The sequence below is a fragment of the Agelaius tricolor genome, unplaced genomic scaffold, assembly GCF_023055355.1.
Source record: "Agelaius tricolor isolate 1412-34295 unplaced genomic scaffold, bAgeTri1.0.p SCAF_19, whole genome shotgun sequence".
NCBI classification, from domain to species: Eukaryota; Metazoa; Chordata; class Aves; order Passeriformes; family Icteridae; genus Agelaius; species Agelaius tricolor.
This window is the reverse complement of record NW_027269279.1, coordinates 6,872,068-6,884,346: the sequence shown is the minus strand read 5'-3', so window position 1 is coordinate 6,884,346 and position 12,279 is coordinate 6,872,068. Positions and strand designations below refer to the sequence as shown.

The following is a 12,279-nucleotide window of genomic DNA, read 5'->3' as shown; positions in this document are numbered from 1 at the left end:
AAAAACCCCAAAACTCAAACTGAAGCCTAACTCTGAATCTTATGTTAGTTAGCACTAAGGTAAATTTATCTAAGATCATAATCAAAGATGAGAACAGGATTCAGATGGTAATGCTAATTTTTATTAATCCTGTGGGATTCATGTGCAGTGACACAGTGATCTGCTTATAAAATTTAAGGTTACTTTTGTTTCCCTATCAGCTTTATCAATTTTTAACTTCTGTAACTGGATACAGAGGGGATTGTATTTTAGCATTATGGCAACTAAACTAGTCCAGTGAGTTTCAAAGAACAGTCACATTGTCAAGCTTTGGAAATGTTGCTTATGATGACGCACCTAAATCTTATAGTTAACTGTGTTTTGGAATAGAAAACATAGTGATTTATTTGTGTTTAGGCAGCCTGTAGAATAGTAATCCTTTTGTCAGAGGGGAAGGAAAAAATCAGCTGTGTTTAAACTGCTCTTAGTTGTTGAACTCTTTACTTTTTATTACAATAACTGATAAAATGTTGGCTGCTTCCAATACCGGCTGTACAAAGTCTGGCTCTTTATCCTGGACATGATTAGGGGATTAAAAAAAAATAAAATGTTGGGATAAGACTTTATTAAAGAGGAAAAAAACCCATACCCACATTAAGCTGATATGGGAACTGTTTTCAGCTGAAGGTATTTGTTCCTACAAATATGAAACCATTTTATATAGTAAATAATATTTAAATAGTCGTTTCCTGTGTGCATTTTAGCATAGATTTCATACAGCTTTCTTTAGAAGTACTTGCATGTGCTAATCTGTAACTCAAAGTCTTGTTGTGTTGTTGTAACAGTTTACAGACCTTTTAATTCCATTTGATGGCAGGATGGGGAAGTGTATTTGTGGGTGCTGGCATCTGAAAGCATGGAGACATTGTGTGTAAAAATAGTTCAAAAAGTGACTTTGTTTGCATTAGGAAACACCAACGAAGGAGCTGGGAAGCCGTGGGATAGACGTGAACGGGGAAGGTGCTGGCAGCTCTCCTGTTCCATCTTCCAGCCCTGGTTACTTAAACAGATTTGCAAATTCAGAAAGCTCAACAGATGAAGAAGGTACATGAATATATTTATACACAGCAGGGGCCGAGACTGTTTGATGCAGAGCCTTTTATGAGAAGTCATTAAACTCTTTGTGATCTGTAAATTCACTGGACCATGTTGGCTTCAGTCTTGCATCCTAAGCACACACTGCAGCTGGGCTCAGATTCCCTTGTTCCTGAGGAGCAAAGCTGGGATGTGATACTGGTTCTTTATGCATTGGTGTGTCCAGGGTGGCCTGAGAGGCAGCCAAACTGAGTGACAAATCTCAGTTTGTAGCTCCCTGGGCTTGAGCCCTGCCCAGGGACACAGGCTTTGTTTGGGGTTAATGCAATCTTCCAGTCTACTTGTACAGTTCTGGGGGACCTTACATGACATAACTGTAATGCTGCTTTTTTCTTCTTACTTTTTTTTTTTTTTCTTTCCCTCCCCAAGGTGGGGGTTTTGAGTGGGATGATGACTTCTCTTCTCCAGAGCCATCCTTTATGTCCAAGGCAGCTAACAGTCTCATTGGTTCTAAAGCACCCCTGCAGCCATCAAAGTACTTCTCTCCACCTCCACCGTCCCGGACTCTTGATCAGAACTGGTCACATTCATCCCCTTATTCCAGATTCTCCATCTCTCCTGCAAACATGGCAAGCTTTTCTCTTACACATCTTACAGATTCAGATATAGAGCAAGGAGGTAAGTGATTTAGTTATAGTAATTACTTTAAAGATACAAATTAAAAGCGTTATGTAAAGATAAAGGAACAGACACAACAAGTCTTGTTCTATTTAAATACCAAATGTAGAAGTACATTTTTAACACTATGAAAGTTTAGTCTGGTCTTGTGTTTCAGTTAAGACATAGTTTTCCATGGAGATTGAGATTATTTGTGTCCAAGTTGGTACAAAATTGTGGTAGAACAACCTGTGGAACATTTACAGAACAAGCTCTCAGTTTTTGTGTTAAAAACCCAAGTGCTGTATTTGGATAAATGAACCCTCTGCAATCCTGCAGCACTGCTGTTGCACCTGCCACACTATGGCAGTTATTAATTCTGGTTATTGCACTCTCTTAAGTCACAATTGTGTTTTCATTGCACAGGATGAGGATGCCAGGAACATAATGTTTCTGCTATTATTGTGTAAGCTTATTTTACAGTTTAGTTTTCTTTTCATATTGCTTTTTAGACATTACATTCTTGACATTCTCTCGAGAACTGCAGCATGTTTTCTAGAGCTGTGAATAGATAGCTTTTGTTAGGAGAGCCAAACAATCCATTCAGAGCAATATTGAGTACTAGCAGTGTTTATTAACAAGCCTTCTTGTCAGTAACAAAAAACTTTTTTAACCTTTGATATGTTTTTGAGGGTTAAGAGGAGCAAAAATAAGCACACTTGAATTGGTCTGGCATATTATTATTCTTGATAACACATTGTATTATTAAAAATAAATATTACTGATAGCAGAGCCTTGCTTATGGTCAGTGTCTATAAATATGTAATCAGTGTTATATAGAGTTGTATTGTTCTTTTATTGTGCTTATTGATTAGATAATATTTGCTGCTTAGTAACTTACAGATAAGAGAGAGTATTTTGGAGATCCTACGTTGCCTCATGTGTCCTAAGAAGTGACATTGAGCTGTGTGATTGAGGCAGATGTCTATGAATAAATGAACCAAATGTTTACAGTAGTTAAAAGTGTAGGGAAAAATTAACCAAAACTTGGAAGGGCAAAGCAGCAGAATGCCAAGTTCTAGCATGAGTCTTAGAAAGAAGTGAGGGTTGTGCAGAAGAATCTCACTGTATCTTATGACCTTTCCTTTACTAATAGGAAGCAGTGAAGATGGAGAAAAAGATTAAATCAATTTAAATGTGCTTGGACTCCATACATAAAACACATAGACTTTGTGTTTGAAACTTCTTTATCTAAACTCTGGATCCTCCTGGAGTAACACAGGTAATCAAGAAGTACTGAGAAATGGAAGTAAACACTGAAAGCAATGTTAAATCAGGACATTAATTTGAATGTGTATTTAACTTTGTAATGTATTTTTAAATCAGTGCAATTTTGCTTTTCATTGAAAGACGATTCTGCCGCTGTTTTCAAGTACTTGAAGTATTTTTCAGATAACTTAAACAAGTAAAGCAATTACACTACAGTCTGGTTTATGTATGAGATTGTATAATATTCTTTTTATATTTTTCCATGTAGTTCATTATCTATTTGAACATTACACCTGTTGTAGAATTGTGTATACCTGTCCTGTGCAACAGGTGGCTGTGTTGATGGAACTGTTTGAATGATAGTTGATCAGTAGTGAGCCATATTTATTCAAAAAGATATCACTACATATTACTTTGCTTATTACAATTGCACTATGGATTATTCTTCCTTTATTTCCTGATGATGTACAGAATCAAAATCTTAGATCTTTCAAGGAAAACAAGACAAGTTGAATTGGCCCAGTTATCCAGTTTAATTTGTCCTTTTTGTAGCCTTTTGCTATGCACGGTACTCGTAAAACGTACATAACTTCTGAGTATTATGTTAGACTTGCTGAAATCTTATATTCAGTACCATTTCTAAAATGATAATGGTTATAGAATGGTTGTTAGTGTTCATGTTTTATAGGAAACTGGAAAAGAATATATGATATACTCTGGAATTTTTAGATGAAAGAGATAATGTCTCTTAATTCCTACTGACTGCTTAAACTGTAATAGCATCTGACTATATCAAAGTTAAGGGCCTTCCAGTTTTTACTACAATTTCTGCCTTGGAGAAAGAAGAGGGAAAATTGGTTGTACAAAACTCTGGAATTTATGAATCTTACATAAAGACTAATTTCAATAGACTGGATTTGGGTACACTTGGCCCTTTAGTTGTACATTCTGTGAATTTTGAAGCTCATTCTTCTGCTGACTGCAGATCTGGGCTCCATTCAGAGGCCTGTGGTAAATCTACCTCTTGGTGATGTTATGACAATTAAGATTTTGATTAATGGTTAATGCCCAGTTCTGCACCTGTTATAGGGCCAGATCCATTTTAAGATGTCTGCAGAGCTCCATGGTACATCTTGAAATGCATTCTGAACAAAGGCTGCAGTACAATAGGTTTGCTCTGAAGCCTGTAGGGAAGGGAAGACAGTGGGGGGTTTAACCTTCCTACTCTACCATGCATTTAGCTGATTTAATCCTCTAAACTATCCTTAATTATTACTCCAAAGTAAGTTCACTTGAGAAACAAATCCCTGACTTCTTGGAATGCCTTATGCAGTTCAGATCTGTAGGAAACACTGATAGAAGCAGTTTACCTGGCTTTGTATTTGTTTACTTGTACTAAAATACAAATGCACTGAAATGTGAAGTACTTTGTATTTTAGTGGCTGCTTTGGCAGGGCTTGAGGTAATGGTGATCCAAGTGCTCTGTGTCCAGATCCAGTCACCAGAGAATTTTCATCATATGGAGATGGGAGGACTAGATATTTTCAGATGTTTGTTTTCTTTTTTTGTATACCTCTGTGTTAATTTTGATTTTTAAGTATGTTTTAAAGATGACAAGAATATGTTAACTGTTTTTTTTCCACTGTTATTTAGCCCTTAAACCAGAATGGCTTCCATACTGATTAAAAGGGAATGATTTAGTTAATAATGTTGTTTGAAGTTGCCAATGAATTGAGATATCTTTTTCTGATGAGGCACTCAGGTTCAGAGTTAGTCAGAACTGTTCTTCAGTATGAAGTGAGGAACTGAATTTTCCTATGGACCTTTCCCAAAACATTATTTAGAAGGCAAAGTCAAGTAGTTCTTAATACAGGCTTACAGTATGTACTGTAGAGGGTTTAAGGAAGCTGTGCGCTACTGAAAATATTTAAAAATGTTGGTAATAGACCTTGTGCACAAACTATTGCTTAGAAACTCCATCATTCCAACATTACACTCCTTGATACAGCTAGATTTAGGGTACCTCATCTGTCTTTAAATTTTCACCATAGTAAGAATGAAACTCCATAATGGTCTGCAGGGAACATGTGGGCTTGTCTGCCTTACGTGGTGAAAACCTTGTCAGACCTGGAGTTCAGCCTTAATTTTGAATCATTTTATTTAAAAAATAATTCTGGGTTAAATAAAAGCTTATGCTTCAGAATGTTGTCATTTGGTTGTGCATTTTGTTCCTTGTAATTCTGGAAAATCAGATGTTTATCTTGCACATCAGGAGTTTCCTTTGCTTGATGGAAATCTAAGATTTTTATTCTTACCCGGGTTTAAAGAAAAGCTTACACAGGAAGTAAAAGTTTACTCCTATGTCCAAATGGACTCACTGCTAATGAATTGCCAAAGGAGCATTTTTCCAAAATGAGATGTGTATGATATTAAGCAAGGTAATGTCCTTTTTAGCTGTACAATGAAGAGAAATAAATATTTAAAGTTAACTCAGATCACTTAAACATAAATTTTAATTTCAGTAATCCAGTAGGCTGGATTGCAATAATATAAACTATCTTTTGGGGTAAAAAAATAACACTTAAAGATCTGATCAACTACTAGCAATACTTAAATATCTGCCTGGCAGTTAAGTGGCACAATGAAGATGAATCAGTAATTCCAACATGTTACATTATAATGAGGGGATTTGTTCCAAATCATTCATTACACTCTATGTGATTTCTTGCACTAGCTACTTAAGCCTGGTCTCCATTTTAGAAGTACATGTATCTATTTTCAATGGTTTATTATGAGGACTGGTTACAGCTTAATTCCTTCTCTAGTAGAATACCTGGATTGTTTGAATAATGAAGGCATTGTCTCAATTTGGCTACTAAAGGTATTTAAAAGATCTGATTTTTCCCACCTAAAGAAGTTTGTTTGAACATTAGGATCTGTAGTGAGAAGCCAAGAGAGCAACAAGTGTGTCCGGTTTCAGTGGGAACACCTGTACTCTCCCAAATGCCCCAGCTGCAGATACACTGTGTATAACTGCATTTATGGAAATTGCCATTTTCATGGAAATGAGCAGATTTAAATGTTTTTTCATATCCTTGTTGATGCACTAATGAAAGCCATTTAAGCCTCATTCTTTTTATCAGTATTTTTAGCAGATTTTTATGTAATAATCTTTCATGAGGAGGCTGGTTGGTAGAAAGACTTTTTTTTTTTTACGATTAAGCACTATCCTAAAATGTCAGCATTGTCAGGTGTCAGTGACTTGGCTATTTGTGTTGGAGTTGGTGAAAGGTGGAATTCAAGTACATTAGCCTTATAAGAAATAGCCTTAAATAAGAATGGATTTACTTCAAAAAAATTACTTCAGCTTTAAGTCATACATGTTAATGGTTTTGGTACAAAATGGGAAGAAATCTAGAGGAGAGTCAAACATCATATAAACTTATTGAAAATAAGTATTTGTAATACCAGCAGCCTGTTTTTCAGAAACTTGAATATGACTTACAGTTAGTTTTGTTTATGAAATTGTTTGAACTTGCACAGATGTAGGTGTAACTTAAATGATAAATGGTACTGATGTGTGTGTATATATAATGTTCAATTCTATTTGTAAATGAGAAACTATGTAACAAAATCATAGGTATGAGGTTTTCCTATTGTAATTTAATACAGGTATGAGGTTTATGGCAATATATCATAGTTAATGAAATTTCAGGTCAAAATGTCTTTAAATTGTGTACATTTTTAAATTGTAATTTCTACTGTATATTGATTATCATGCATAGTGTGATTCAAGAAACTGCTTGTAATTTAAAAATATTTAATATTAAAAATAAAATACAGTTATATATTTATAATCTCTTTGTCTGTTTGTTCATTTTTAAACAGATCCCAGCAGTGTAGTTCTACTGTAAGATATATTTATTAGTCTCCTGAGGTTGAGAAAGTTCCAAAAGTTCAAAGCCACAGTCCCAGCAGATGAGCCTGCGCTAAATAGCGTAGTCACCTTTAAATTCTGCCAGTATCATCACCCTTGTGAAAATTTCAGGTAAAGTGTGTACACAGTCAGTAGAGAAGTAATAATTAAAACAGAAACAGTGTCATTCTGAATACTGAATTTTGCTTTCAATCATAGAATTAGACATCTGTAGGAATAATGGGGATTTTGAAATTTATAACTTCAGGAAACAGGTTAATGATGTTTTCTCAGTGTTGACTGAATTTCTTCCTAGAAGAGTTGCTTGGTTTTCCTATACAAGTGCATGTGCTGAATGGACCAAAAATCACCAGGTAAATAAATGAAATAAATGCTGGTGTGCCCTGGGAGCTGCCGTGGTGAGATGCTGTGGCTGTGCCAGGCTGGGCAGGAGGAGAGGAGGGTGCTGGTGTTCCCTGCTTCCCGGGAGGGAGGGGATGGCCCGGGGCAGCCCTGGCAGTGGTGATGGAGGCTCTTGAGGAAGCCCCCACCTCTCATGGCAGCTGTTGAGTGCTGGCACATTTGTGACCTGGGAATGAGAAACTGATATCAAGATGACTTCACTTCATTAGGTAAAATATAACTACTGGGCTGAAATTTGACCAAGGCAGTGGTCATTAATGAGAACAGATGCAAAAGATCCCATGGCACTAAATTGGTCACCTTATATAGAACTTATTATCAAAGAATTTGAGAACTTGCAATCTTTATGAGCAGCAAGTTCTCAAAGAGATGGCAGTGCTGTGTCTGTGGGCCTGTGTCACACGGGTGCTGTGACAGCACGCAGAACAGAGCTGGGACAGACCTTGTCCTCCTGCAGCGGGGACACCCCACCTGCTGAGGAGGCCCTGGCAGCGCCGAGCCTGCCTCAGTGTCGGTGACACCCGCACCGCCTCCTCACGCCGTGTGTCCCCCGTGCGTGTCCCCGCCGGCGCTGTCACAGCCCGAGCACGGGCGGGCACCGTGAGCGAGGCGCTGTGGCCGTGCCCGGCCCCTCGGCGGGGAGTGCGGGTCCCTGCCCGCGGAGGCACCGGAGCTCCCGCCCGCCGGGCCCGCCCCCGCCGCTAAAGCGACGTGTCCGGGACGGCGCCGGCCCTGCCTGCGGCTGCCTCCGCTTGTGGGGCTCGGGCAGCGCCTGCCCGGGGCTCCTCGGGCCGGGGCAGGGCCAGGGCCCCTCGCACGCTCCTGCTGACAGACCCTGCCTCGCTCAGAGCACGCGCCGCGTTCCCTCCCTGTTGTCCCCGCAGCCCTTGCTGCTGTTCCTGGCTTCCCCCGGGTCTCTGCCGCGTTGTCCCTTGGGCCCCGGGCACCTTCTCGGCAGCGGGTGGAGTGGTAAGTCACAGAAGAGGGATGCCAGCCCTGGTAGATGGCTGCACAGGGTGTTAAATGTGTTGGTATTTGACTGCTCTCTCTGGTTTCTCTTGACCACTCCAGTCTGTTGCTCCTGATCCCCCCACAATCTGTTTGCTCCTTGCACATGGATAACACCTTCCTGGGACTCCCAGCAGCTTAGCTGGGGCTCTCTAAGGTAATTCTCCAGATTACAGCAGTGGCAGTCTAAGAACAAACCTGCCAGCTAGGTACCTTGTTATCCCATTATACCCCATTTGCTTTTGCCCAGCCTGCAGTTTTAAAGACTACTTCGCTCTCACAGTTTGCTGAAGCTTCCCTTCTCTTGGATCATCTTCCAACCTTTCTCTCCTGGCTGTGTCCATGAGCCCCCTCTTCACCAAATCCTGTGGGCTGTGTTCTTCCAAACAGCAGCACTCCCCAGTGCTTCTTGTGCTTGGGCAGGGAAGCTTCCACTCCTCTGTGCTCTTCTGTAGCTGTGCCTTTTCTGCCAAGTGACTTACACCAAGTGTCCCGAACAAACTGGTGCTTGCCTTGGGATCTGTTTCCTCTCTGGAGATACCTGTGTGTCTCCAGCATGTTTTCAGGCTCCCACAACACAAGCTGCTTGGTGCTGTCTTTCAGCTGTCATCACCTGGGTGCTTCCCTAACCCAGCTGCTTTGTGAATTCCTGTCCTGTTTAGTAAAGTTGCCTCTTTGGTAGTAAGGAACCTGGGGATGGCCAGGATGTCCTCACAGGCAGAGAACTGAGTCAGTGTGCAAGCCCAGCAGCTGAACGTGGCTTTCAAGAAATGAGAAACGAGACAGGAGGGGGTGTTTACCACAGCACAACCGGGACCTGCCGGACACAGCACCACCTGCTCCAGCTAAGGTTGAGGTTGTACTGGGACAGTCTCACATCTGGGGCTAGGGGTTTTGTTCTTTTTCCTTCATTTTTTATTGGCTCACCAACTCTCAAACTGCTCCTACACAATAGTATTGGCATAAAAACGTATTGTGTTTACACCAAACCTTTTTATGACTACATGAACTGGAAGAGTGTGGAAAGAACATATTTTGGGAATGTCTCTTAGTAACACCGATCGTTGGTGTTAGAGGCAGGGTTGCTGTGGTGCTGTTGTATTCAGATGTAATGTGGGCACAGAATATGGGCTGAGGGAGGTAAAATATCAGTGCTGTCAACTAATGCAGAGGAAGGAACATTGCTGTGTCTTTTTGGGTAACTTGGAAAATAGCCTGCTCTGCTGCTGTTGATCTGGGGCAGCAACTGCAGTTAAGCCCTGCCATTATTGGATTTCTGTTGGAAGAGGGAAGTGCTTTTTGTGTGTGTGTTGAGGACTAGCCCACAACACAGAAATGCTGCAGCTGGAAACACGTGGCTGGCTCGGAGCTTCTCCCTGAGAGTGTGCCGTGTTTCCCTCTAGTGGACTCCTCTCACAGTGGAAACCTGCACCTACAAAAACCAATTACCAGGAGTTCAAGGAGAAATTACTTTGAGAAAGAGCCTGAGGGTCTGTCTAATACCCCCTAAGCCAGCACATGTACATGGAAGTGGTGCATGGCTTTATTATAATGTGAGGGAGTGAGGAACTGGGAGACAACAGCAGCATAAGAGATCAAACAGAGGCAATGCGTAACCAAACCTCACTGACTGTTGTATTCTGCATGGTTTTTGAGTTGTGGTTCACTTTTCTACAGAAAGACTGAATCAACTTGGAGGTCATTTTCTCTTATGTCCAATGATAAAGGAAAAACCTCTCTGCTTTGAGGCCTGTTTCTAAGAAGGTAGAGGCATCTGTTTTTCACCTGTAGGGGATTCACTGCATCTTTGTTTCACTGGTTCCATTCACTTGCCCTCTGTTCCCTCTGCACGCTCTCCTCCCAGCTGAATATTGGTGTTATGTTTTTACAGCACATTGACAATTAATACCAATCCATCCAACAAAACATGAAGACTAAAACAAAAGGAAAGAAACAAAGGCAAAGCGCTGACAAAGAAGCGTTTTCCGAAGAGCCAGCAATGAGAAAAAAGGAACTGGTGAAATGTTTGCGACGCAAAGAAAGGAGGAATGGGGGGAACAAGGAGAGCAACAAGAGCCCCACAGGCAGAGGCAGGCGTGCTTGGAGCAGCAAGGACAGGCTGCTGAGGAGGCTGGAGAGCAACGAGCGCGAGAGGCAGAGGATGCACAAGCTCAACAACGCCTTCCAGGCCCTGCGCGAGGTCATCCCTCACGTGAGGGCCGAGAACAAACTTTCCAAAATAGAGACTCTCACTCTGGCCAAAAACTACATTAAATCCTTGACCTCCATTATACTCAATATGTCCAACGGACACTTTCCAGCAGTAGAAGGGATGGGGGCAGCCTGGGGATCCAAATTGTACCAGCATTTTCAACAGCAGTATGGGGAGGATGACCATGAGGAAAATCTACAGAAATGTTCCACATAGATTCATAACTTCAGCCAAAACACCAACTGCCAGATACTACTGTCATTGTTTTTCCTTCTTACATCATAATACATGTCATTACCTAGAGGTTTAGTGAGATTATTTTTGCCTCCAGTCTCTCCTTTTCTTTTCTGAAAAAGACAAACAGATAACCCTCGTGACTATAGTTTATATGTCACATTAAAAATTACCTTAAACCCTCAGAATTTCTCAGAGCATAATGAATGTGTTTGTGTGGTGTGCCAGGGTCTGGAACACAATCCTGTAACACTGGAGTTGACTTGAAAATGTGATTTAGTAACTTCTGAAAATTATCCCACCTGGAGTAGAGCAAGTTAAACCTTTAAGGTCTGTGTCATCTGAGTTCCTTGGAGTTAGTTGAGAATCTTGGCTGTAGTTCTGTTCACCAGCCTTTCAATGACTCATCTGCTGTGCTAAAGAGAAGATTAAAATTGATGACAGCATTTGACTGACTTTGTGACTGAAGTGGCACATAGGGGAAATTGGTCACCAAATCTGAATATTCATCTTGATCTTTAACTTTGGTGGATCTGCCCTGGTAATCTTGAACATTGCAAGGCATAAAAACATCTGTTGATGCAAACATCTGCAAAGCTTTCCTAGATTGTAAGCTCTCTAGAGTAAGGACAGTTCTGATCTGTGCTTCCAGAGCATCTGGCCTCACAGAGATTTTCTTTAGTGGGTGTCTGGGTGCCATTCTAAAACAAATAATGAATAAGGGACAAATTACTTACTTTTGCCAAGACAATGATAAAAATGCTTTCATGTAGCCTTAAGTTAGACAATGCTCTGGCCAGTTTAAATTACTTCCTAATGAAGCCTGTGATGTGATCAGGTTCTTTCTGGGTTAGTGTTAGATTCTGATACTGTAAAACAATAAATGAAGCAGAAACTCTTCAAAAAGGAAAATAAGCTCTTTTTTTCCCCCTCCCTCTATAGAACTTTTTACCTTCTGTGGTACAAAATTCTACATCACTGAGGAACTCTCTTTCCTCTTGTATTCTCATAGCTGGGGCACCTGAAGCTGGAGTGGCCTCAGTTGGAAATGTGGTGCCCATGGAGCCCCCGTGCCCCAGCTCCCCCTCCCCACGTGCCCCATGAACAGGAGGCTGCTGCTCTGTGCTCAGGAAGCATTTGGCACCTCATCCATCACCAGGATTGATGGTTTGTGGCCTTTTCCAGCAGAGAAGGGTGTCCAAGGAGGAATGGGGGCTGAGGAGGGATTTATCATATCCATCACCAAAGGCTTGTGCTGCTCTGTGCAGTGTGGAATGTGTTTGTTGCTTGCTGCAGCACAGCTGAGGGGATGACAATGCCATTCAGAGTGAAAGCTGAGGGTTCCCACACAGGCTGGTAAGGGATGTGAATTATCTTTCTCCACCACAGCAATCCATAGCTGTGATGTAGAACAGCACAACAGTTTATACATGTGGTTGCCTTACTGGATCCTGCCTCAACTGGAATTTTCTCAGTTGTTGAACTG

At 41.0% G+C, this 12,279-nt stretch overlaps 2 protein-coding genes across 2 annotated transcripts in view; both read left to right on the top strand.

Annotated features, from left to right (window-relative positions):
* Nucleotides 1–6,857, top strand: part of LMTK2 (lemur tyrosine kinase 2) — a 41,966-nt gene extending 35,109 nt beyond the window's left edge. Inside the window, exons 12-14 of the mRNA XM_071444046.1 lie at nt 948–1,083; nt 1,504–1,752; nt 2,888–6,857. Coding sequence (XP_071300147.1) covers nt 948–1,083; nt 1,504–1,752; nt 2,888–2,916 — 414 coding nt within the window. The 3' untranslated portion in view covers nt 2,917–6,857. The remainder of the gene's footprint in view (nt 1–947; nt 1,084–1,503; nt 1,753–2,887) is intronic.
* Nucleotides 6,858–8,021: 1,164 nt separating this feature from the next.
* BHLHA15 (basic helix-loop-helix family member a15) lies at nt 8,022–11,693 on the top strand. The gene is made up of 2 exons (XM_071444047.1): nt 8,022–8,308; nt 10,239–11,693. The coding sequence occupies exon 2, from the start codon at nt 10,275–10,277 to the stop codon at nt 10,773–10,775; it is 501 nt and encodes a 166-aa protein (XP_071300148.1). The 5' UTR covers nt 8,022–8,308; nt 10,239–10,274; the 3' UTR covers nt 10,776–11,693.
* Nucleotides 11,694–12,279: the final 586 nt, after the last annotated feature.